This window comes from Diorhabda carinulata, chromosome 5 (assembly GCF_026250575.1).
Source record: "Diorhabda carinulata isolate Delta chromosome 5, icDioCari1.1, whole genome shotgun sequence".
Classification (NCBI taxonomy): Eukaryota; Metazoa; Arthropoda; class Insecta; order Coleoptera; family Chrysomelidae; genus Diorhabda; species Diorhabda carinulata.
In genome coordinates, this window is record NC_079464.1 from 28,411,944 (window position 1) to 28,439,866 (window position 27,923).

The following is a 27,923-nucleotide window of genomic DNA, read 5'->3' on the forward strand; positions in this document are numbered from 1 at the left end:
TCACACTGAGTTTCTGAACGAATCTGTCAATGTCAAATATTTAAGACTGTCGCTCAATGACGGACATGCGACAACTTTAATATTTGCCATCTCTGATTTGATACAATTCCACTTAATTGGACACCAATTTGTAACTACTTTGTTAGTTTGGATGTCCAATGGTAATGCAAAATTTATTAATGTTGGAAAATGATGTAGTTAATAGATACCTTCTTTATGCTAGCCATATATTAACTGTATTCAATGAAAAAAACAAAATATTAGAACGAAATAATGTAACTATTGTTTAATCTTTAAAACATTATGATTAGTTTAGAGACTGAGGTCATTCAATTAAAAAATCAGTAGTATTTTGGCCATGAAACAAAAAAAGTTACAAATACTATTACGGAGTCTGCATACTTTTTATTTATAAGGGTAAATTTGTATGATTTGATTTCAATCAGATTAACTGGCTTTCTTTAATTAGCTGTTTATCTAAATTTGTATAGACTCAATATTGGTATGGATGATTTATATTATTTATATTCAGAATTGACAAATTTCAAAGTAATTTATGAAAAAATATCTGAAGACTTGAGTACTGGCCAAAAGTGGAGCCTTCAGTTCTATTTAAAAACATACCAAAATTGTCTCATATCTACTTTCTGTCCCCGCCACCCCAGCATTTACTGAAATAGTATTTTTAGTAATTAATTCTGAACGGTAGAGTATAGAAATAGAGGATCTATAAATTTGATAAAAAATGAGCTCCTCTTTTATTTTAATTTCAGGTGAGGCGTATGAAGTTTTAAAAAAGATTGTAAATTAGTGAATTGTGCAAGAAACTCTAAAAAATTTGTGTTTAAAACAATAAATAAATGAAATACTTTTTATTATTCTAAAATACTGAGAAATATTCTTCATAGATCTGAATATACTTTATTAATTGTAAAAAAGTTGGCGTTCCTAGTATGTACCTATAATATTAGATCTGGACATCAAGTGTATCTATGTTGAAGAAAGAAATTAGTTTAAATTCAATCAATACCCATAGGATTAGTTTGAAAAATGTTGAGCTGTTTTAGTAATTATGCACAAAGATATGATCAAAAAATTTTGTATATAAATATAATTACTTCTGTTGTAATTGATACGTCACAGAGTCACTTTTGTGTTGAAAGAATGGAAGGGTGAACATTATAAACACCAAGACAAAGCAGTTGAAAACTAGAAACAGATATGCTTGCATTCCAAGTTTGGACAAATACATAGTTGGTAAAGGGAAGTATTTTAAAGTAGATTAGTTCAAAGTTCATCTCAATTTATCGCCATATTTAGGGAGGTTATTCTAAACCAAAACTAATTTGATTTTCTACACCCTGCAATCGTTTTGCACATTGAACTTTTGCGTATATTCTTTTTTTATACATAAATATTGAATAAAAAAAAAGATAACCCGTAGTATATAATAATATCTTCTCAGCAGTTACACTGGAAATAAGTTTTTCTGCACGAAAAATTTTATGTTTTTTTCGAGTTATTGTTAATCAGTATTTTTTTGTTACAGATACGACAAGAAAAACCATATTATATAGCAGATCCAGAAGTTGACTCATTAGTAAGTATTGAACCGACATTTTATATATTCATTGTATGCCGTCAAATGAGGGCTACCTCAGGAGGCACTAGTAGAGTGAGGTTATCGAAATTTCAAATTTTTGGGGAGAGTACGATTTGCGTGGCGCTGAGATTTAAATCGAAAATTAAGAATGAAATTTTTTGATATTTCGCTTCGTTTTCGAGATATCGATACTTGTAGTTATAATCAAACGTTAGTTCAAACTTCGCCTTATTGAACAGATGGCGTTCAATACTTCGTTTCAAATGAATATTTTATCACTTCAAATTCAATATGAATATTGTAATTCAATAAACAAAAGATTTTTTATTCAATTTTTATATTATTTACCCTGATACTCCGAAAATATATTAGAAAAAAAAAACAGTTTTTTATAGCAAAATTAGCCATTTTTGATAACTTTCATCACATACGATAAATACATGAATAATTTGATGTTTTTCATAAAGAATTGTCGGTTGTTTTTCATTATGTATAAAATATTTAATAATAGTTTGAAGATTTAATTATGAATTTAATGTAAAAATATCCTCTTTCGATCAAAAAGTACGTTCTGAATGCTTTCAAAAGTCACAGGTCGCTTTTGAGCAGACCAGGGTCCGGAGTCCTGGGACCGAGCCCCTGGCGGGGTCGAGGGGCGAAGCGAGTTATTTTTCACTTTTAATTATTGATAAAAGCGTGTTTTCTAATGTTTTTATACTTAAAATAGTCTTGTAGTGATTTTTCTATGACAAGATAACCGATGTCGTAAAAAAATCACTAGAAAAGAGAAAAGTCTGCTCCTCTGATTTCTTAGACGTAGCTCAGGCATTTGACAAAGTTTGGCATGAAGAGCTCAAATATAAACTGTACAAACTCTTGCCTAACCATATGCAAAACTGTTCGTTAGAGTCCTATATAAAAGAACGAGCCTCCAGAATAAAACAAGAAGATGCTTATTCAGAGTTAAAGGAAATCAACGCGGGTGTACTACAAGGTAGTGTTCTTGGGCCAGTCCTAGTGACATCCCTCAATCAGAAAACCACACTATCGCCACTGATACAGCTATTTGGACTGTAGGCGATTCTCACGAAGAAGCAGCAATTAACCTACAGACATCAATTAATAAAATTAATTATTTGACGAAAAAATGGAGGAGAAAAAATCTATACATGTAATTTTCAAAAATAAAAAGGAGCAGTACGAATAGACGATGAACAGGTACCATATGCTAATACAGGAAAACATTTGGGGCTAACACTAGATGCGGAATTAAGCTAGAAACCTCACATAAAAAAGAAACGAGATAATATATTGATTGCTAAGAAGACAATCCACGCCCCCATATGAAAAAAAATAATTAAATAAAACTAAAATAATCCTCACGCGAAGAAAAGTTTTTTTAGACAATTTTGGCTATAAAAAATTCACAAACTTTTTGCACTCAAAGTGAATCACGAGAAGGTTTGGTTAGGTTAGGTTAATATATACAAATATTAAATAAAAATAAATTTTTCCAACTTCAAGTATCGATATCTCGAAAACGAAGCGAGATATCGAAAAATTTTGATCTTCGTTTTCGACTTATTATGGGTCGATTTACAAAATGGCATACTCAAATCCAGACGCCACCGAAATCGTACTCGTTTTTATCTAGAAATATCATTTAACCTATTGATTATTAATTTTATTATTTTTTCTTCTTCATAAAGCAAACCTGCAGTATTATTTATAATCAAATTATGTTAAAGGGATAGACAGAGGCACAAACTGTTTGGTATAAAAATAATAATCCTCTTTTATGTTTACCCAACAAATACGAAATGAATAGAAAATAATTCGAAACGAACTGGCAACTACTACTTTTTTTGTCCCTGTATTTATTGCTGCTAAATGTTAATTCTAATTGAAAATTTTTGTTTTGTGTTTGTATTTGTGAAATTTCAATGTAATTAAGGATTTATTGTTGAGAACGTTAAAGTCTTCTGTTTTAAATAAGCTGTACATTGTTTTCATAAAGGAATTTCATTTGTCTGGATGCTGCATTTAAAGAAACCTTGCTTTATGTCGCCACTGCCACTTTTTCCAACTATTTTCCATTGAATCTTCATTAACAAGTCTTTATTAAACTCTCATTATATCGCTATATAAATATATTTATTGCTAAATAGGAAAATCTTAATATAATATACAGGGTGCTTCAGAGACAAGATCACCTTTTCTGAAACACCCTGTTTAATACTCTCTCAATTTTTAAATGATATTTGTTATTCACAAATGTCATTTTAGACTTTTTTAAACAGTAGATCGTCCCCTGAATACTTTTAAACGTAATTATCCTACAAAATTTAATTATAAATACAACCCCTTCCCTATAAACCCCATTAAAAATAATTTTAAGATATTCGACACTTTAGGGACTACAATCCCATGAATAATTGCGGAGAGTAGATCGTTCCTTCTAACGGATTGTTGTGATTATATCCAAATTTCTTATAAAGGTGTAATTAAAGTTGTAAAAAAATAATTATCATACAATGGTGGAGGTGTTAAATTTGGATTGAAGCATTTATGTTAGTCATTAAAATACTGATTCAGATGATATGAACTCTATTTTAATAAGCTGTTTGTGTAGTAGAAACTGTCAGAAGTATTTCAATTCGACCCAAACGAGTTGAATATGTAAAAGAACAGTTGAATTTCCCCATTCAGATGAATCTAAAAATTTATGAAATTTCTTATTGTATTCGTAGAAAAATTAATTTATATTTGTTTGAACATAAATATCTTACTTTGTAAAAATTGTAATAACATCTTTGGGCTCAAAAGTTCCTTACGGAAAAAATCTCCTGCTAATTATTTTCCATGCACACCAATATTTGTTTTGAATGGAAAGAGAAAAGAACGAAAAACCATCCCGAAAGATAGTATATTAAACATGGAAAGCGAAGAATGGAATAGAATGGGAAAATAGAAATATCGGAAGAAGATTTCTTAAATGAAAGGTAGAGGACAAACCGATCAACGACAGAAAACGTAAGAAAAAGTAAAATGGATACAGCATTGTGAATCTTACAAAATCATCAAAACATATTATGAAAGAGTAGAAGAAAAAGTGAGTCTAAGAAATTGAACGAGGAAAGAAAAATTGAAAAAGGAAGAAAGAGAAAAGAATTGAAGAAGAACTGAAGATGGGAACGGATAGACTGTAAGGTAGATGAAGTTAGATACTAAAAAACATCTACGGCATAAAAATGGATGAAATGACGAAAAAATAATGGATCTTTTGCTTATATCTAGAAGTACAATCCGGATATTCTAATAACTATTTTTGGAAATATTCACTCATGTTTATTTTTCAACTATTATGTCACTGGTTAATGTTTAAATAGTTCTATAACTACACTACAAACTGAACTACATACGATCGACAGAAGAACTGAAAATCATTTAAACAGTAAAAACTATTAAGAAAAATGAAAAACACAATCCAACAAATGCTAACCAGGTTATGTTTGTCCATATTAGTATAATAAAAGTCTTGGAATGCACTATTACATAATTTACTCACATTTTCTAGAGAGTTTGAGTTGAGTTAATAGTATAAAAAGGCGCATTTTAAAGTGAAACAATGTATGCGATCACAGTCTAGATTTTTACATAAATGACTATTAATGTATCTTTCTCAAATTAAAACAAGAATTCATTAAGATTTAATTACAAACTTATTTCCTATGAATAATTCCGTTCAATGTTTTCGATTCATCGCGAGTTGTAAATAACTTTCATTGAATAACAAATTAGAAAGGTCAGATAAATAAACACATGTTAGTTTCTCAAATTTTTCTCGAAGTATCTATGGAACCGAAAAGAAAAAAAACGGTCAAAGTTCTTCTGTGACCTCGAGTATATTGGGCGAATGACATGAAAATGTTATTAGTGTTAATCTCTTAATCTCTCGAGATTACTTGTTAACTTCCACAACTACTTAATGAACATAACGTGGGAAATTTGGTAGAAAATGTTTATCGGGTAATAATGGGTTTTTGAAATATTTTATTGTAAAAAAATATATATAGAAAAACGTATCAATAAAACTGTATTTCGAAAGCTTCATTTTTTATTAGTAATGTTTAATAAATTTCTGAAGTATTTCTTTTTTCACATTTCAAAAACAATTTTTCAAAGAAAATGTTCAGTAGTTTCACTTGTGGCTTCTATTAAGTCCATTTTTTTCTTAATATTGTTTCTTACATTAACATTAAGACTAGAACAATATTGATTTAGGTATTCATTCATTAAATTTAATTGGAAAATTTGATTTTCCAAACAAGTCATTTCCTCAATTTCAACTTATTTCCGATTATTTTTGAAAATAATTTATTTCTACTTCGTTGTACTGTACGTCAAGCAAACAGTATTTTAAATTGGGGTTACTACTTGAGTTTTGAGATATGGCAACATGTGAATATGTCAAATCTGACATTGCCATCATAAAGTTTGACATTTTTAATGGTGAACGTTCTCAGAACATGTTGTCATAAGAGTGTTGCACTTCGACGCAAATAATGGCCTGTCTTATCGTAATAACTGTCGCCAACGTTTTATTATAGCAACGTAGAACGGTCAATTCTGAATTCAGTATTTGTTTGATAGAAGTGTTCGGAAAAATCGCAGAATACGAATCATTATTCACCGCGACAACGGTAGTTCTCACACAAATAAAAACGTTTTTGAACAGTCAAAACATCGAATTGATTATTCATCCATCCTACAGTCCATATTTGGCACCCAATGATTCCATCTTATTTCCGCAGATCAAAAATAAATTGCGAGGTCAACGATTGTATATTCCCGAAGACGCAGTTTATGCGTTCAAATTACATGTTTTGGAATTACGTCATCGGAATGGAAAAAATGCTTCGACAATTGGTTCAAACGCATGTAAAAGTGTATTTTTTTTGTCAAACTTTACCTTCGTAGTATGATTTAATGATTTATTGGTATAAAACAGTACAGAATATTCGAGAAGATTTTGAAAGTATAGAAAGAAAAATTGGTTTAACTCGATATTTGTTCTCCAATTGTTGTTATTATCAAATGTCAAATGATAATTTAGTTTCGACCTTAGTTTTGGTATTGTCACAAAATAAAGACTATGTTAGCAATAATAAGATCAATATTACTTATCACTTTTGTAACCAAATTTTCACAAATCCAATATTTCTTTATTAATTTTCTATCTCTTCTTTTTTCTTACTATTTCACTTATTTCTATATTTGACAATATCGATGATACACATCTCTCATAGGTTACGTTACAGTGCCGACAATATTCATTTTCTCTCTCGTTCGAAACACTTTCTCTATACTGCGCATGCTTGAGAATGCGCAGAACCGAGCTGAAACCTCGGAAGATAGAGAAATCGTTGCCATTCTGTATTCCTTAGTCCATTTACAGAGCCTGTCCATATACAAATATTATATGTATAGATATATGGGTTTTTGAATATTAAATAACCAAACATTCTTTATATATATAGATTCAATTCATATTAAAAGTTAACAGATCTTTCCAGTTCTAACAGCTGAATATATATAGAAAAATGTATCGTGAACAAACCCTATACCGGAGTATTATATACCTATATCGTGTTTAAAAAATTAAGTTGTATCACGCATTTTTAATCAGATGGTTGTTATTTTCGATAAAACGTCTTAAAACATTCAATTGGCATGCGATACTTATAACAAATAATCTCCAATTTTCCCAAAATAATGAATCCACATTTTCAAGTATTAAAATAGTATTGCGCATAGCATAAAAAAGAAACAAAGAGAATCAGGACAGATTCATCTTAGATTGAATAATATATAATAATTCTTTAATATAAATATTTTGAGATGTCACACAATCAGAAGAGTTAGAGGTGCCAACACTGCTTTTCTAAATACCACCAAGTAGTAAGTTCTTACTGCAGTTGCCATCAAAATATGAATTTGTAAAAAGTATATCAACTATAGTGAGAAAGCAAAGGTCTATGAAGAAAAGTTAGTAGTACACAGTACACATTTTCCCTTCTAAATATAGGATTGAGCTTGAAAATTGACGTTTAGTGGTGACCATAAAATGTTTACCTACAGCTCTTGAGTCATAAAATTGTCGTTTCATGTTGCATCGCCACTCACAACAGAGCGGACAGTTGAATCTTTACAAGAAAATATTGTAACAGTAATTGAATATCCACCTTATTCGCCTGATTTGGCCATGCGTGATTTCTGGTTATTCTTTAGTCTAAAGAAATACTCACGCGGTCTACATGTCACGACGAAGGATGATATAGATGAAATTAATATTTATTGAGAGCATTCCAAACAATGACTGGCGTTAAAGTTATTAAGAAAGAAGCTTCATCTGAAAAAGTACTTAAATGTGGGTGGAATGGGATGATTCTTGTAAAAAGACTAATAGTTTTCTAGTATCTCAAAATATAAAGCGCCCCCCTCAAATGTTATTCAACATGCTACCAAGATGATAAGCGCTTCTTTCTGAATACTTGTTATAGCCTATCATATACGCATCTATTTAATAAAATAATCAATTAGCAGAGCAACTTCAAAATCCTGTACTTCTCTAATATACAATATAAATATTAAAAGGAATGAAATATTTTGATTAGAATTCATAATCGTGAAAAAATCCATTTATAACGAGTTGAATAAATGATTTTTGTACACGGTTGGATTCATTCTGCGTCTACCCCAGCCGTATTTACATCAGATATCGGCCATCCTGCCGCTTATGGAACAAGGTCACGTGACTTCTTTTCGTACAAATAAATAGTTAAAAAAAAAAATGAAATATAACTATAGGGTTGTAGGTTTTACAAAGAACATTCGACAGAAAATAAAATAAATATCTCGAAACGTTTGACATATGTTTTATGAGGTATTTTGTCATATTTAATTGATTTTTTTTGTTTAAATATATATTTAAACATTTTCAAAAACAAAAGTTCGTTTTTTGCGCCACTATTAGTGAATCGATAATCCCGAAATGAATTATTGTGAATATTCTAGATTGTTTTACATTTTCACATCGACCAAATTGGTGAATTGAAGTGAGGATATAACAACAATTAAAGGACTTGGAAGCGGAAAATATATAAATTTTTTTTCTTCAATTCCTTATTATATCATTCGACATATATTTGTCGTCAAGTTTTAGGTTCTATTTGATTAAAAATCAGTTTCTAAAATAGATAGAATATTGACGATTCGACCTAACATAAAAATTGTACACGAAATCAACTTGGTCCTGAAAGTATTTGATATCATGTGAAAATTATCCCGAATACAAGATAAAACATTTGTACAATTATCAATTATGTCGAAAGTATACAATTTGGTTATTCTCACTGATAAAACGTATTCTATTGGTAATTCCTATTATAAAAATTTTTTTCCTTTAGAATTACATTTACAGATAAGATCTTCTAATATATATTTACATTGTTCTATTTAATGAAATGGTGATCTTTCTTATTTTGAAGATACACCACTGGCAGTATTCTAACACCAACTCAAAACAAACAAAAATACGAATCCATTTCTGAAACACAACTGCAAGCTTTGTATTTTGTAGTCGGGTTCGCCACAGTCATCGATGTAAAATTAAAATCATTTTGTTTGTTCTATTTTTACTCTTTTGCCAACGAACAACAGGTTCATTATGAATCAATTGAATTGGAAATACGGATCGAAACTATAGTTTCAGTAATGTATTGGTAATAAAAGAATTAATCAAAAGCTCCCGTACTACTTGAATTCAAAACGTAATATGACGAGGTAAAGATCTATTACTATCATACTAACATGAAATAAATCTTGATAATGAGCATTTATTAACAATTAGTAAGTTATTCAAATTTATTTTTTGCTTGTAGTAGAGATGGTATAACTTCAATTAAATAAAGAATGGAGAATAATCAATACTTTTCCTTTTTGGTACTTAATCCTTCCGAAGTCTTTAGAAAACAAGTACAGTATGAATTTAATTTGAAATAAAATATTCTTATATGGTTTTCAATCATTTATAATTGTGGTTGTGTAAAAATCCCAATTTTATAATTCGGGACATTCTCTGAAATTTCTTGAACAATATTTTTCTTTTTTGAATCCTAAAAGATATAAATATAGCTGATATAATATTTGAAAAATATTTATTCTTAGCCTCTGTCAAACTAAAAATTAATTATCTTTGTATAAAAGAAAAAGGATCAGGCAGCAATGATATAACATTTGAATGAGGTGAGAATTCTTAAAACGATTGTTATTTATTCTAGATTTAGTTTCATAAATGGATAGTAATGATATAAAACTATTTCCTCTATAGAGCTTCAGTTGGGATATTTCTTCATCTTCGTTATATACCTCCCACTCCCAATGGTGAAAGGGGCACCTTGAGTATTATAGCTGTGGTAAAACAATGTTTCTATCCTCATGGATCTTTTGTAGGATTCATAAAAATTTATTTTCTTCTTGTTTTGGTAATTTCCTTGTTTAGTTTATCTGTTTCTCTGTCTATAGTTTAACCTGTACTATAATTATGTTTGTTGATGGTTTCTGTAGTGTATGTCCTATCCATCTTCATTTTTACTCCGTAATCGTTATGTCTATTATCTTCTTCTTCTTCATTACTAATCTAGATTGGGCACAAAATTTTGCGAATAAATTGAATGAATGGTACTAATATAGAATTATTTCATTTACGGGGCTTGGGTTGGGATACTTCATCATCATCGTTATATAGCTCCCAGTAGAGAAAAGAGCACAATCAGTGCTTCAGCAGCTGTGGTCAAACGAAGTTTTTATCCTCGTGCATCTGTGGGATTCCAGAAATTTTGTTTCCTTTTGTTTTTGACTGTTTCCTTGTTAAGTTTATCTGTTACCGTTCTTTCTTGATAGCTTTTCTTTATGTAATTTAATACTTTTCTGGTTGATAGTTTTTGTAGTCTATGACCATCTTTATTTTTGCTTCGTAGTCGTTAAGTCTATTTTCTCTTCTCAGTTCATTCCTCATCCTGTTTGGCCACTAAATTTTGCATATAAATTGTAGGCTTCTCATCCCTTAGATTATTTTTCACTCATTTGCTTCTCAGTAGCTTTATCCTTTTTTTCTGTTATCCGGTTTTCTTTGCAGCTTTTCTCAATTCTTCTCTCAATTCCTTGTTTTCTTGTGTTTTCTTTATTTTCAAATTGTCAGCTCATTTTAAAGATAGTCTTCAGAAGTTTCCTATGTTGCTGATGTCGGTGACCTACTTGGTACGGTCTGGGAGACTCAAGTGTCTGGTATTTCTTTATATGTAGATGAGTTTACAGCTGATGATGTGATGGTGATTGCTCAAAGAAGGGAATGTCTTGATACTTCGTTGCTAGTTGTCGATATGGGCATAAGGCGACTCCCTGTTGGGTAATAAGGGAAGAGTGTGTTAGACCAGTTGGTATGAATACATATTGGGCTTGTAGATCGCTTGACGGAGCAGTCGGTATGGTTATATGGTACAGTAGACGTTTGCTCTATATTATGGATAGCAGTTCCAAATAAAGAACTTCCTCGCAGATTTCAAAGCGTTCCCTTAAAATGGTTTCGACCAAGAAACTAGAAAGAAACTGTTGGAAGCAGATTTGAAAATATATATGTAAATAAAGGAAACAACTTCTCCGTAAATGCATCTTTTAAATGAACATTTATTGGTAGTGTACGTTGCTAAAAATTATGAGAGATTGTCAATCAGTAAATCCGGAATCAAACCAGAACAATTATATCACATTATTTGCATGAATTTAACATTTTTTTTTTTGATAAATTAGCAATTAGTCAAAAATAGCTTCAATATTTTAAATAATCACGCAATGATTCCTTATCCAACATTTACACTCGATATGGATTCAGATACATACATTGTATATCATGCAGCTATTACGATTAAACAATTTTCGTAATATCAACCTCCCTTTTTGTAATTAAATTTAACTGTTATGTTAAATAAACCCCTTTGTGTATTTATACTTGCATTAAAATTTCTTCACAAACAATTTAAGCATGCATACTTACATATAACGCAAGAGGGACCACCCATTGGTATTTTAGAGGTCGTAGGTCGTGTAAAACGAACCATAACTTGGTACCATAACATGGTAAGGTAAGGAGTGGTACCTTTAGCTGCCAACAGTGGATTTATTATAGTGTCGCTCTTAATGAATCTATCGCAGAATGTCCAAATTGGATGTTAACACCAGTAAGTCATTAAAGTGTCAAACGCTTTAAGAAGGGTTACTTTTTATGGAGCGTATCATTCATATTTTGATGGGTTTTACAGGTCCACGTACAATGGCATTCGATTACCTTTCGTCAACATTCCATTATTCCGTCTATTTAATTATAATGTAGCAGTTCGTCGGCATTCCTTTTAATTAACAACTGCAAAAAATTAAGTCACATAAGTCACTTACTGGTTGGTTTTAGTTATGGCTTCCTTTATTTGCGTATGTGTTATTTAGAAAACTATGGCTTGGGTTACTAAGAATGGAAGCAATTTGTACCGACACACAGCGGGGCGAATCTATGCATTTGGTGGACATAGTACCAATATCCGAAATTTCGAATTCCGCTATATTTTTTTTTGGTTTAGCCGTTCTTCTTAGTTTCTATTATTATCGTCCATAGCCAGTTTTTTGTTAATCAAAATTCCCACCTAAGATATCTCATTAAAACGGCCGTCTATGTAAAATGTACCACAACTTCTGAGTCACATCGATTCCTTATGTCCAATAATTTTGTGTTTCGCCCCAGGGGGGTCAGTAGACTCCACGTGGGTTAGTGTGGACCTTACAGATCGTTTCGTTTAACACCATTCTATCCCTTTTTTGAGCTATTCAAATTAAATGGTAAAAAATATCATTTATTTCAAGCCTAGTGTCACCTATTTCCATAAAACATTATTTCTGTATCAAAAACATTCATCTAAAGTGTAATTTTCGAGGAATTGTATCTATTGTGCTGTGAAACCAGCTGAAACAAAAGAGCGAGAAAGTTATCCAATCAAAGCGGTCGTATCCCCCGCACTCCATCTCTCAGTCGAAAAGAAAAGAAAAACCATTAGGCTGTGATTACGGCTACTTGTAACAATGAGAGTCGAGTTATTAGATAAATCACTGCTTTCCGGACTGAATTACCACCGTCTATCTGTTGTTTATAATATGAGACGTAGGTGTGTGCCTTTGTATTCGAAATAAAGATGAGCAATCGTAGAAACAACTATTATTTTGGAACTATATCCATCATTATGCCTCTAGGTTGTTATATACTTTGTGTTACCAGATTTTGTTCTTATTATTCTGTGTATCACGCAAGTTTTTTTTCATTGTTTTATTTCTACTGGTTCGCAAAAATATTTATCTGGAGAGCTGGAGAAATTAGCTGTATTCAGTCCAGCGTAATACTGTGGTTAGATTGCGAGGAAATAGCTCGTGATTTTCCGAAATGTCTAGTTCATTACAACTCTATAAATTTTTGTTATGTGTATGTCTTTCTTCATGTATGAAAAACCGTCTAATTGAAAAGAATTCATCCCCAACTAAGATTTTCCCCAATTTAACACCGTAACAGATTAAAATCCACAATAGTAAATACAACTCCAAGATAAAAGATCTTTTGTGCGGGATTTTGTTTTGTTGTTTCACCCCTAACGTGCGTATATTTGTGTTTATGTGTAATGATTCTGTTGCACACTCCGATTGTTTGCAATTTCCAGTGTGCGACTAAAAGATAACGAAGAACCGCAGAGCGATGTTGCCATCTTGTATCATTTTCTGTACCGCGGGTGGATGCATTTCTACCAAAAGCGTCTTTAAAAAGTTTTATCCGCTTTAATACTAATTTAAAATGTACAAATATTTTACCATGGAATGCATTGTCTATAAATTACTAAATACGATTTTCTACCTGCTTAGTTATTCATAATATTTATACGGGTATTTGTTGATTCCTGTCTTTATATTATATATAAGTGGATTAAGTAATTAATGGCAAAAATGATAAACGTTTACATAAATTATAAAAATGGAATTAATTACTCCAAATTAGTATAGACAATACCGAAGTGCCTGTATACAGATATGTATTAAAAAAATTGTAGTTACCTTAAGAATATTCAGTTGATTTCTAATAATTTTAGCAATGTAAATGCATCAATCTCAAGGTTTTCTTTACTCAATATAACCTCTCAATCTCTACTCGAATTTCCTAATTACTGACCATATATTTGTTGCTCCTTTTTTTAATGTTCAATACAAGATTAATATATTATAGTTGTAATATGCTAAATATCATGCTATTTGTTTTCTTTACTGAAGACTACGAAATTACCAATAACTGCCAAATTATCTTCAAAATTTTCTTCTTGTAATTCTTCATCATTCTTAATCAACATTTATTTCTATTGATTATGCGAAATATGACGATTAAATCAGTAATAACTATGTGAAATGTTAACTTCAGATATATGTTGCACCTGACTTATTTTAGACGAAACCTGGTTATTGGAAAACGGCCTCTAAACCCGTAAACTAATTCAGCAGTAGGTAGAATTGGATAGGGAACATCTAACAATGACAAAGATGTCCAAGTTGCTACTGAAAGTAATACTGACGCTCTTTTCAATATGAACGGCATCGTTAATCGTGAATATGTTCTTATTGGCTAAAAAATGACTTTATAGATCTATGTTAGTTTCCCGAGGTATCCAAGTTTTCTCTGAACTCACCAAGACCGAATGAACCACAATAACGTACAGATACATTCCTTAATGATTGTGAAGAGAAAACGGAAATCTTGGTAATAAAGGGACCTACGAAAACAAACGGCCCCTTCAGGATGATGGTCGAAGGGCAGAGGGTCTAGGAGTTCTAATAGCTAAAAACCAATTTTACAGAACATATTACATATGCAGTCGAGTAGACAAATAAGAAATCTGCGCAACTTCGGATACTGATGCCGAATGTAGAGTGCTGTGTCAGATGAGTTCCAGGTTCCAGTTGATCGGGATCTTTAAATACGATGCCCATGATTTTACCTTCTGAAAGTATCACCTTAAACTTCTTTAATGTGATTTAGAGCGTTTCTAGTGCAGATATGATTTTTTTGCTACTGGAAATTTGTAAAGCTGATGTCATCGATGAAGTGCTGCCTGTCAGAATAACATCATATTATTGGCTCGACGGATATCATTCGAGCAAAAACCTTGGAATATAGCAGTATATCAGAAATTGTATACTGCAGGTATTGGTTTGATTTAAAAGTGAACTGTATATATGTTTACGTCACATAAGTACCACTAATTGAAATTTTAAAATTATGACAATAATATAGTTGTACATAACATAATACATGTTTTATGGAAACCCGTGGTCTACACTTTATGATAAGACCGGAGCGAGCAAGAGAGTTATTGACTTTTTTAGATCATTTTATCAAATCCTTCCGTGTTGATTATGGCGTTGAATGACTTGGCATCACGTTTCCTACTATATAACGATCTTTGACATCATGGCTACATGATTGACAAAAGGGATATCATCAATTGCTTCTGTTAAAACACTTTCACTCACCATACGACTTTACATATCAAATACAGTCAGATATTTTACAGATGAAAACCGAATCCAACCTCATACTTCCACTAAAATCCAATTGTATGTCTTGTCATCTCAATCTTCCTAATCCTTCATTAAGCTACATACCAGTTGTATGGGAAGTAACTCCATCTGTGTCTAAACAAACATTCTTCACAATATGTAGTTTACCCCTCGTATTATTGAAAAAATATGGACCTAGTAAATGATTACTTAATATACGTTTACACAAAGTTGTTTTTTTAATTCAATTATTAATCTCATCGGCACTTAAATGTGTTTTATTCTGTTTACAGAATGGTATAGACACTCCGATTTAAAAAGGCAAATTTCTTTCCATTTTTTAAATCTACTTCAACCGAAAATTATCCGTTCACTAGCAACTGAAGTGCAATTTGTTTATATTATGTCTGTTGTCCCCGTAAAAATTACAGATTTCTAACGCATTTTAATTTTTGTGTTTCATATCTTTCAATATTTGGCATCGAGATTCTAATATTGCCCTTAAAACGGTCCTTGTACATAAATAAATGTACTACTTTGGTTGAACAGAACTTTGATACGTTCATTTTAATAAAATATCTATGCTGGTATGATAATTGACATTGTTAATTAATGTTTTATTTTTATTACTCATAATTAATGGAAATGATTGATATATAATTAATTGGACGTTTTTTAGGTAACTATTTTATATCAGATATAATGTAAGTAATTAGTACAATAAATATTGGAATATATACTGTGTGTCAAAATGAATTATGGATTTTTTACATTTACAGTTATTTATGTTAAAATTAAGAGCAGCTTAAAAATGTTTACATAGAAATCTACCATTGTTCAATGAGGACGTCATTCATCACAGGCCATAATATAAATTGCGCTTTAATCATTTTTCTTATACAATTTTTGCAACTTGTATTCCAATTCAGTAAGGTGAGTGTAGGAGTCATTTGCATACAAGGGGAAAAAGTCCTTCAACCCTCAATAGATTTCATAAAAAGCCATCAAGTAATGGTCGTAAAAAAAGTAAAAGAAATTCAGAAACATTTAGTAACACCCCAGGTATGAAAGATATTTCTTCCTCACATGAACTAAGAATAGTTACTTGTATGTGTCCTGGGCGCTGTCTTAGGAATAACTATCTGAAGAACATCGCAGCAACTTCAGATTGATCTTGGCGTTTTTTCAAGTAATCAAAAGAAATGCTGAACACGTGATTGTCTATAGACTTAGCTTCTTAAAGCGAAAAGAGGTTGCCGCATAGAACCTCCTACACAGGTCCGGGATTCCAAATAGATTAACAGGACAAAGTGTTGGTGAGGTATACGTCCTTTACGCCCTAGCTCATCTCATCTAACCCAATTCAATCTCAAAGTAGTGAGTCCGATGAACATTTAAAGTATAAATATATACACAAATTTTTTCGTGATTATTTATTTCATCAGTAACCTTTTGCCACATCAATCTGATTTCAATTTCTGATATATAGTAAAAAAACGTAAAAGCCAAGGTGCGAAGGTACCACAAATAAGTAAATCTGCTACTGTACCATATTACTAACACCTTTATAAAGGATCTTGCACCCTAGGCACGATATCAATATAAAAAACATCGAGTGCCAAAGTGGTGAAGTAAATAAATTACTTTTCCAACTACCTTACGTAAAGTTCGTAATTTAGACACACTTTCGAGTGCGTTAAAAAATACACTTCAAGCACCAGTGCGTAAAAAACGTATTATTGAGGTCTATGAAGAGTAGTGGCGAGGTTTACATGCGAAAGGTCCAAGGTTCAAGTCGCGCTGATGCATTTTCTATTAATATTAATATTAATAAATATATAGTACATTTAAATAAGAAAAACTTCTGTATTTCGATAAAATGATCACTATCAGAAAATTATTGTATGCAATTCGTGTGTAAAGGCCTTTATCCGACTCATGTGATTAAGACAATATTCGAAGTCGAAAAAAGACTACTGGACACACTTGTTACTAAAATAACTATTTTGGAAAGTTCTCATTTTAATAATATGATTTAAACATGACATAAGGAACTATTAGGGTCATAAACATGTCAAAACAATAGTGGTGCAATGAACTTCTAAAGTGGAATTCATTTTTTTTGTTTCATTAAAGTAATACCAAGATAAATTGATCAATTGATAGTTCAAACTAGTAAAGAAGTTATTTCCCATTCGATCAACCTTTTTCTCTTAGAACAACGATAATTTCTCAGTCATGAAGAAGTTTTTTTTTATTCAATTTTTCTATGAATTTTTCGCATGATTTTTTGTGTCTTTATTTGTGATTTTTTTTACGTCAGTTTCAGAGAACGACTCGAAATCGGTTTTGGAATTGGACAACATTCATCTTATAATAAATCTGATACGCCCGAGTCTAACAAAACGGTGTTTAAAACTATTTTCGAAATTTTTCTACGAGCCTACGTTCAAGTGCTTAATCTCCGAATACCGGACGGCGTTCAAATAAATTTTTCTACCTTATTTCATCTCTTCGCTACTATACAAACCTTCGTTATCGGAGCACCTAAACCCTCTATGTCTGATGCTCTCAATATTTTCATGTCCTGTTTATTTTCGCATTTTTTAAAATCTGTTGATGTATCCCCTATCGCTAAAAAGGGAAACAGAGTAAACCAGTAAAGTTTCCGAGACAAACTGTATAAGTACTAAAAAGACCAAGTAACATAAACAATTAGAAGTATCTCTCTTTGATCCTTGGTTCGATTAATCGATAGAAGGATTTTGTGAATCATTTCATAACTATATATGAGATTTATGTCCATCACCATAGTTCTGGAAATAAACAAAAGACTCAAGAAGTGTTGGGAGGCTGCTATTTTAACTCCAATGGGGGTACAGTTTTTTGTACATTTTATTTCAGTATTTTGAGAGCCTTACGCTAAAGAAGCCATTTTTCATATATGTTCACAATATGCCGATTAATTATAGAAGTGTTTCGAAACTGCAACCTACATCTGATATCCACAAAGTACTATTTTATATAATAACTGCATATATTTCGAGATGTAGTACTCCACTGTATACTGTTTTACATATAAATGTTATCGATCGTGTTTGTACTGACCTCGTTCAAGAACACTATACAAGAACAGAAATGGCAAAAATAACATCCCGCTTACCATGAGAACACTCTGATCGCTCACGACTCTTTTGAAATTGCTCGTAATGGTAGTATACTTTATCAAACATGTTGCAAACATTGTGAACATGATAAATAACACAATTTAAGAAAATTGGTCGACATATTTTCCCACACGGTACAATTCAAAATCCGTTTTGTTCTAAATCAATATTCGATAACTTAATTTGAGATCAAACCTACATTAGTCGTCGTAAATTCTGGTTCAAATAAATATTTACGTAGTTAAACCTTCAATTTGTTTACTCATCAGATTTTAATCAATATAATCTATCTGCAGCAAGTCCTTTCGTCTTGTTGGATTGTAGCGACAGATATTACTTCCAACATTCCTTAAACCATTTTGTAATTAACTAAGTTCCTTTTCTTTTTCCGCTGTTTTGTTTCTTTTGTTCGTTGTTAATAATAAACTCATCGATTTTTTCTATGATCCTTTTCGGTACTCTCGGCGAGGTTTTGTCAACTCTGATTATCTACTTGTTTGGATTCCATAGTCTATAGAATTTATGTATACTTAAACGAATCCAATCAAGCTTCTGCTTGAAGTTGTTTTAATTTGAGTTACAAAATAATTGACTTATTGGCAATAGTTAAACATTTATTTAATTCCCTTCGATCCATAGTAAATCTTATACATTGTGGTTGGTAGGGAAATCATTAGATTAAGAGCTAAGGTTCCGATCAACTGAAACTCCTTCAAGTAGCCAAACTTATTTAAGTAGCCCAAAAATGAATAAAGAAGGTGATAGTAAAACGTAAAGTACATGTGTTAAAAAAAATCACTTCTATCTGTTTAAAAAGACATATATTATACACAACTGAGTGGAATGACAGTGTATAAATCGTTGCAAAGGTAGGAATCATATATGCAAAACATACCATAATATCTGTAGTAATAAACAAATAGGAGAGTTTTAAAAAATTGGTTAAATTGATGAGTTTTAATAGCTAGGAGTGAGGACCTTGATGGTTTATCTACGCATCTGAATCTACCATCAGGTAAACAGCAGATACTATCCTCAAGCAGGTTATTTAAATAAATATTATTTCTAAAGGTTCCAGTATTGAAATTGAAGACGCTAGTTACTATCCAATTTAACAACGATTATTGCCATCAAGTACTTGACGCAAATCGAAACTTTATGATTATTTTGATTAAGAAAACGCACTAAAACTGGAACTTCATTCAATTGCGATGACACAAAGTTTTGAAATGTTTGTAGTGAACGAAATGGCAAGTTTTGGGAAAGGATGCATCGTTCAAACTAAATGATCAATTTATTGTCGATACTACTCAACTTATAATACAACTTCAAACATCACGTAGTTTCAAACTGCTTTGCTTCGTTCATATTTCAGCTCATCTGTTTATCTGCTCAATGTAATTTCAGCTTTTTATTTAAAAAACCACCTGCGTGACAAAGAAATTTAAAAAATTTAATACTCACTATATTTTTCTATTATTTTGATGGTTTGACTCTGTATCAGTTTTGTTACGAAGATTCATTATACCACCGAATTTATGAATAAATTTCTTCAAATTCATCAAATCAGTGCAAACCCAACTGAAAATATTATTGATATCTATACTTTATTTATTAATTATTTCATTTTTTCTTTGTTTCAGATGGTACAGGCAATTCAAGTGCTACGGTTTCATCTCTTGGAATTAGAAAAGGTAATTCACACATCTATCATAAATTTTTGTCTAACAAACCAAACGAATTTAATTGGTTTTTGTGTCCAGTACTTACTTGATATGCTTAACATTATCCCAAATCTTTATTTATTTATCACGATTTATAATGAAATTTAGACGAAGAAGTTTAGATTTAAGATTTGGATATGAAGTGAAGTTACTGGTTTATGTAAATAAACCAGCAACAATCGATGCATTAGACGATAACATTGTGTTATTTCAAACATATGTTCAGCAAAGCGCTACATAAGAGCAGCCATATTTCCGTAATAATTTTGCATAACATATAAATTAGTTTTTATTTCTTTACAGTTTCAAGTTTCATTATACTGAATAGATTATTCCCAATGTTTTTGAGGTCCAGATCAATTACTACAACTTATTTTTGTAATCTACATTTGACTACACTCATTGGGGCAGCTTTGAGGACATACATACCTTTAAATCTTCAAATATTTCTCAATAATATAATGCTAAACCGCGAAATTTGCGACACTTAAATCCCGATGATTATTTTTGACAATTATTCATATTAGCATTTTGAAGAAATGTTGATAGTCACTTTAAATACATCAATTACATTCAATCTTATACTATAAAAAAGCGCAAGAACCATCGATACCTATATTGTTGCTCAATACGAATTCTTCATACTGGGTTGGAATTGTTCCACGCCATCTACCACATGATGGCATTCACTTTATTTAACAATGTAACTTAATCCTATAATATAGCAAATACCAATAGCCAATGAGAATATACTCGTAATAGCATGATACATTTTTTTTCTTTTCCATCATTAACTAACTGGTGTTAAGATATTATCGTTTCACCACTACGTTTATTGCTATACGGATAATTTTATGACTTGCGTTCATTTTCAATGCCTTATAAAAATAGGGATATCTACATATATGTGAGAGAATTGAGTGGAAAGATTGATATAAACTAATTACAGCAGCATTTTTTTTTTCGAGCAGCTACCTCAGCATGTGATATTAGCTCGATTTTATTGGTGTTATTTTGAGATAAAGCATACCTCTCATCATAGAAATAACTTGATTAGTATTATTTCTTTTTAGCAGTTAGTTTCTGTAATCAATTTTATTACTTGCATCGATGCTCACCACTGAGTCAAGATATTTCTTTTCCTTTTATACCCATTTAGTTAGTTCTAAATAAGTTATGATAACGTAAGTCATAATTTGAAAATGTATCTGGCCCTATTATCAAAAAGATGATACTGACATCAACTCAAGAGTAGTAATAATAATGTGTTATATGTGAGTTCGATTTTCGTTTTTATTATCTAAACCTGACACACTTTTCTGCCGTCTCTGGTAGACGATGTAGGAAAAATTAATGTTTAGAAATTGGGACTTATATAGAAACTCCTTGAATTAATTGGAAGGTTGACAGTAGATTTATTTTTGAACTTTGAAGTTGCTATGAAACATAAGTGCTAACTGTGCCATAATAATAAAAAAAATATTTAACGAAAAACTTAACAAGATTAATTATTTCTTCTGGAATGGCCCTTTCAAATTACCAGACTTATTTCCAAATTATTTTTTCCCTTGGGAGTATTTTGAGAAAGAAAATCTTCATCTTTGAAGCGTTAAAATAGTTAGAAATCTTTCGTTTTTGAATGTACCTCACGTCTCCATCAAAAGACCCAACAATTTTTCATAAGTCAAATTATTAATTTTTGTGAATCCGATATGCATTTGGCTCCTGTTTTAATACTGATTGTTTTCGTTGCTAATAACAGTACAGGAAAAATGAACTATATATATAAATAGTACAGTGGAAATCCAGTTGAGCAATTGATAATTCTATTGAAATTTCCACTAGTAGGTTATAATAAGTCTAAGGTGATTGATATTCTTAGTCTGCAAAGACAATTAAGTGGATGTACTAGGACATTGTATATTCTCAATTTTTGTCTTGTTTAAGTTTTCAATACGAAACGAATAAGTAATTTGCAAAATAATGCAAAAACAATCGTATATCAGTCGATCAGTTAATTGCGTACAATTCCATGCAAACAAGTTCTGGGTGAGTGAGGTGTATCGCTTGAGGTGGACAATAACAACGATAGTTACTGCTATTGTCTGTACGATCGATCAAAATTCCTATCACGCCATAATGAACAGCCCATTAGCCGGTCACGACCGAAGAACAATTTTTTATCGACTGCCAACCATGGAACCAAACACTCTTTACCTTTAATAGTGATGGATGAAGTAATTTGAACTGTTATTCGATAACGTATGAACTTCATTAATTTCAAGTCATTTTAGTTGCATATAATATATTGTTACTGAAAATTTGAGGATGATAGTTGAAAATTGTGATATATAAGGTATCAATTATAACATGGTTCATCAGGATTTAAACATATATAATTTGAAAACAAGATTAACAAGCAATATTTTTATATTACAAGTTTGATTCCAACGTTTTTACCCACTACAATATATATTTAAAGGTTTAATCCTTTTGAGTAGTTTCATTGCTTAGACGTTATCATGGTTTTGAAACCGTTATTCTAATTTCTTTGCACAATATACTAACACGTCTACCATTTCATTCTTAATATCTTTTTCTCGAATCTATGTATCATTCCAAAATTGCTTGAGAATTTACACTCGCAGAGTTATCTACACTTGTTTTGTCGTTTGTTTTTTATACAGTTTCCTTCGTCTTGATAGTTTAGACCTTCAGTACTCTATCAATATTTGAGTTCAGCTTTTATCTTCTTGTTAGTTGTTACGTTGTTGCGATTCTGTAGAGGTTAACTCCAAGTTAGTATGTATATGCCCTAGACAAGCTGGGTAACTAGATTCAATTCTGCCATTTTGCAATGTCAGTTCTCAAAGTTATAGTTGAATAATTCATCAGGCCAAAAACGGGATATTGTAGGCTCAATAAGCATCTGAAATGAATTTGACCCAAAGAAATTAATTGCAGAGTATATTCTATGAGTTCTTGATACTAGATTTAGGAAAGGAACTGGTAAGGAACCCCTAGGAACATTTAGTTGATACAGTCGATAATAAAAATGAGAATGTAGAATCTAATACGGATTTAAAGGACCTCAATAGATTTAATGAGGTTTGAAACCATCTTATAAAATCTTTGGATGTTCTCTATAGAGAAACAAAAATAGTTTTTTACATGTGAAATACAAAATGTCATCTATTAACTAACATTGATAGAATCTTTTATAATTTTATTAGATAATTGATATCCCGGAAATATATTTTTGTTAATATTAATTTTCGAGTTTCTTTGCCAAATTAATTTCAACGTTAAACGAAAAAGACATATAGAGGATACGTTAATTTACATGTCATACAGAATTTTGATATCTACTGAAAAGTAATAGATTTAGATGGCAATTGAGAGTTTAATAGTAACATGTGAGAATCAAAATTTAATACAGAGTTTATTTTTATATTCATTATATATAGAGGATTCGTTATATTTTTAAAAAATATCTACGTCATAGCAATTTACCGTTTCTAATATTTAAACTCCCAACGCCATTTTCTTTCCTAACGACTTTCCTAAGTGATTAGATATTGCCAGAGAGCATGCACTTTGGCCGCCATCGAAGCAATTTTAAGAGGGCGGCGGATCGGGTGGGGAAATATTTCCGCAATAATGGGTTGAAAGGCCGTCGTTTCTAATTGGATGCTAAGGAAAAAAATGTCGAAAGCGTTCTAAAGAATACTAATATTGATAAAATATTTTGGTCGTTGACTTACGGATTTTTCTCTCACAAATAATTTCTCTAGCATTGTTAAAAACATTGCAACAGACAATTAAAAACACATGGTTGAAAAACTTGTGCAGAACTGATGAAAATCTACTATTAATTTTCTAACGAAAGATTCTCTATCATAAATAAATAGTAGAGGTATGATACTCATCAGAGTAGGACAACATAGATGATTTGGACGCGTAAATACAGCACATGAAAAGTATTTATTGAAACGTATGATGATGTCGAATATCCAGATAGCCAGCAGCAGTACAAGCAGACAAAATTTAAGATGAAATGACGCCAGTGTTGAAGATGGTCATAAGATAAGAGTTTCCAGAATGATTTGTATTAAAGAAAATACGAAATAGATTATGTTCCTCAAGCCTTCCTCCTAAGAGTTTCTCTTAGTAATTTTTGTAAGAATATATTGTTTTAAAATTGAACTACAACCTGAGTTACGCCATTGGAATGATAGGATCGATAACACAGGTTGCGACATCGCTACAATGCACCGATTGGGTGAACTCAGATTGAGTGAAAAGTTGAAAATTTTCTTTTTCTATAACTGAACTAATAGATAATTGAATACGGATTTGGATTACGCACATCTTCATATTGGAATTCATTCTTTCGTAATCTAGATGGATAATGGAGGAAACGTACTTTGAAGTATTTTGATGTGATATCTTCGAAATATTATATCACTTTGTTAGTAGTTGGTTGTTTACGTAGCATTCAAAGTTGAAATTTCTGGAACCATTGATGGTATTCATACAGAACAAATTGTTCACTGCTATCACTACACCAACACTTTTATGCACTTCGACTCGCGTTACATTCATTTGCATTTTTCATTACTGGAAATGTATTAAACTTAAACTTTACGTGCTAATAACAAATTTGACAGCCATTATTTGAGAACTCACTTGCTTTAAGCTGGGTCAAGTATTGAGTATGAAAACTGTGACCCACTTTGAGTTGGTTCAGGTATATCGAATGTTTATTAATCCAATTGTCGATAAGCAATACTTAAGATGTCCAATAAACTAAATTTTCCAATAATTCCTATTTCTTCCAAACATTTCTACAAGTTTTTTTTTATTTTACGATTTCCTTATTCCAAATTCCGCTTACTGTTTCCCTTTTTCTATTTACTCCCATTTCCAAAATTGATGCCTCTTTTTTTATATTCCAATAGCAATGTATTGATATTTACACTGTTCTTTCTACTTATACTTAGCACTACTCTAAAATTATGCTTGAAGTTTTGATTTATCTCTATTGTTCGATTCCCATAGCCGAAGTTTTTTCTCAATTTTCTATTATTTATCCCCTTTCATTCAATTCCAAATTTCCCATGTTCTTTATTGTATATTTCGATAAGGAGAAACTCTATTTTAAATGATGATACATTAGATTTTTTAAAATATCGAATAGTACTTGCGTAGTTGGTGTGTTCTACTGTCCCTGTTTTGTTTTTCAATCAAAATGGCCGGTCGGTGGACCTCCATAGACAACCGGTTATATGCATTTGCCTTGCAAGAAGATTATAATATCGAGAGTAGAGAAGGTTGGTGGAAAAGAAGAAGAAAGAACGACGTGCAGGTTGATAGTGTCCCCTTTTAGCAATTTAAATGTGTATGTAAAATGCAAAAGCGATGCGATGGCCATCGGAGTTCGATCGACTCGTATTCTACTTCGCAATTTCCATATTTTTACATGTCGGCTTTAATACTGAGAATCACAGAATTAACTCAGAACCACGAAAAAAAAAAATACCAATACAATCATTAACTACCATATTTTGTCCATGCTGGGAATTCTTCTAATGTTCTTTTATTTTTAATTCAGAGCCGTACTGGTAGTTATTTTATTTAAGCGATTCTCTTAAAGGTCAATTAAATTTGCAGCTAATAAAGAAAAGTTTTGTGATGGTACTAGACATTCCCATTTGTTTCTAAGGTCGCTGAGATTTACTATAAAGCATAAAATTGAAAAATGATTGACCTTAAAATTAAGTTAGGCTTCAAAAATAGTTGATTTTGCCGTAAGATTTCCCCAAAACCACCAACCGCTACTTATTGAGCTCTGAAGCATTTGTTCCATTTAAAATTTATTGTATACCTATTTCATAGGATTTATTAAAAATTTGACTAGCGTTCAGACGTAAAAAATTTATTTTTGTTTGGACAAATATTTTCGGAGTTGTAGCTGATACCTTCAAATATGTTATCGCCAAGAAACAACTTATCTATTGCAAGTTAAACACAATTATTCTCACATACATGAGTCAAAACCCAGAAGTTAGAAATCTGTTTTGGTTTTATGCAAATTTTATGTTGATAATTCTTAAAGTAATGTCCAGTAACCATAAAAATGTGTAAAAACGTCGGGATTACGTCTCTATACCTCTACTTTATCTATTATTTTATTGTTTTATTTATATTGGCTAGAATATAAACTATCCGTTGATCACCGGCGTTGAAGAATACATAGTAACAGTCAAAACTTCCAATCCACTTTTCTTTTATGAACAGTCACACTTAAACTAATGAAATTTGGATTGTTAAAATGAAGGGATCTACCGAGGGCTTCTATATAAGCCATCCGATAGCCGCTATTATAATACTGAACTTTCGTCAAACGAAATTAGTTATTTCATATTATCAATCCTCTGAATAATACATTTCTAATCATATAAATCGTTTTCCAGAATCATCGCGAAAAAGTTTACTTATTTTATTTCACCTGACCCGAATTTTTGTCTTCTCCTCAATATATTTGGTGCTCAAATGGTGGAAAACAAACAAAAATTTGAATACACCGCTTAAGGATGACGTTGAGAGACATTAAAAGACGAAAAGTCTATTCAATATTATTATTTTTATTATTAATCATATTCCTCGAGTAGGTTAACATCATTAACAGTGATTTATACTGATCACTGCGTACTTCCATCAACAGTACGACCAATCCTGCTCACAGAACGAGCACATAGTCATGCTGATGAGTTCGTCGTGCCCCACTTGAAACTACCTTGACCAGACACCTTTGCCTTAAATTTTGAACGTCACTAAGCAAACTATAAGACTTTCCCAAGTGTTTGAACCACGTAATTGTGACTGCTGCGCATTCATTGATGACGTGGTCTGCAGTTCCTTCCTTCTCTATGCACCTGCGAGGTTACGGTTTATCCATGATGCCTGAGTATGGAAATAGCGTCCGTGTCACGTTGGTTCATTTAGTTGGTACCAAAGACAAAAGAACCATCTATGTATGCATTAGCTTGTCTCAAGCCAGGTGCATCCATCCTCTACACAGGCTATCTGGTGAGCACAGATGTGCTCACGACACTAATAAGGAGCTCTGGACTCACTGGCGCTGATCCCAGTGTAGCGATCGAATTAACCTCATCATTACCCCTGTTGTTTGTTGCATGAGGATCCGCTCTGCAGCTCGGGCATGTCGCCTGTGACTTCCATCCGTTTAATTCGATAAAGTAATATCTGAAAAAGAAGCTATTCGGCCCTGGCGATAAGCTAGATTACACAGTAGAGAACTGGTTCTTGTGACCGCCACGGGATATCTAATAATATGGACACCCTTGTATATATTAAATGTGTTGTACCATTTAATTATTGATTGAAATGGTATAAAAAGTGCTAGAAATTTATCTTTCTAGTAGGACATGTTTTATTTTATATTTGAACATGTTTTTTGTTACAGGTTCATGAATTATGTGACAATTTCTGTCATCGGTATATAAGTTGTCTGAAGGGTAAAATGCCCATAGACTTGGTGATAGACGAAAGGGACGGCGGTAAACCTCCCGAATTGACGGGTTCTACCAACGGAGATGGTGGCACTAGAAGCAATGCGGATTCAACATCTCATACGGACGGTGCGAGTACTCCAGACGTCGTAAGTATACATTTTTACTCGATATAATGTAGTTTGCTTGATTTCCTCGT

General features: G+C 31.5%; 1 protein-coding gene across 11 annotated transcripts in view; it reads left to right on the forward strand.

The window, feature by feature from the left end:
• The window catches only part of LOC130894255 (homeobox protein homothorax), a 346,801-nt gene that overhangs the window by 113,210 nt on the left and 205,668 nt on the right, over window positions 1-27,923 (forward strand). For all 11 annotated transcript variants that reach the window (XM_057800937.1, XM_057800940.1, XM_057800941.1 and 8 more), the window contains 3 exons: window positions 1,550-1,600; window positions 20,109-20,159; window positions 27,679-27,873. In XM_057800937.1, coding sequence (XP_057656920.1) covers window positions 1,550-1,600; window positions 20,109-20,159; window positions 27,679-27,873 — 297 coding nt within the window. The remainder of the gene's footprint in view (window positions 1-1,549; window positions 1,601-20,108; window positions 20,160-27,678; window positions 27,874-27,923) is intronic.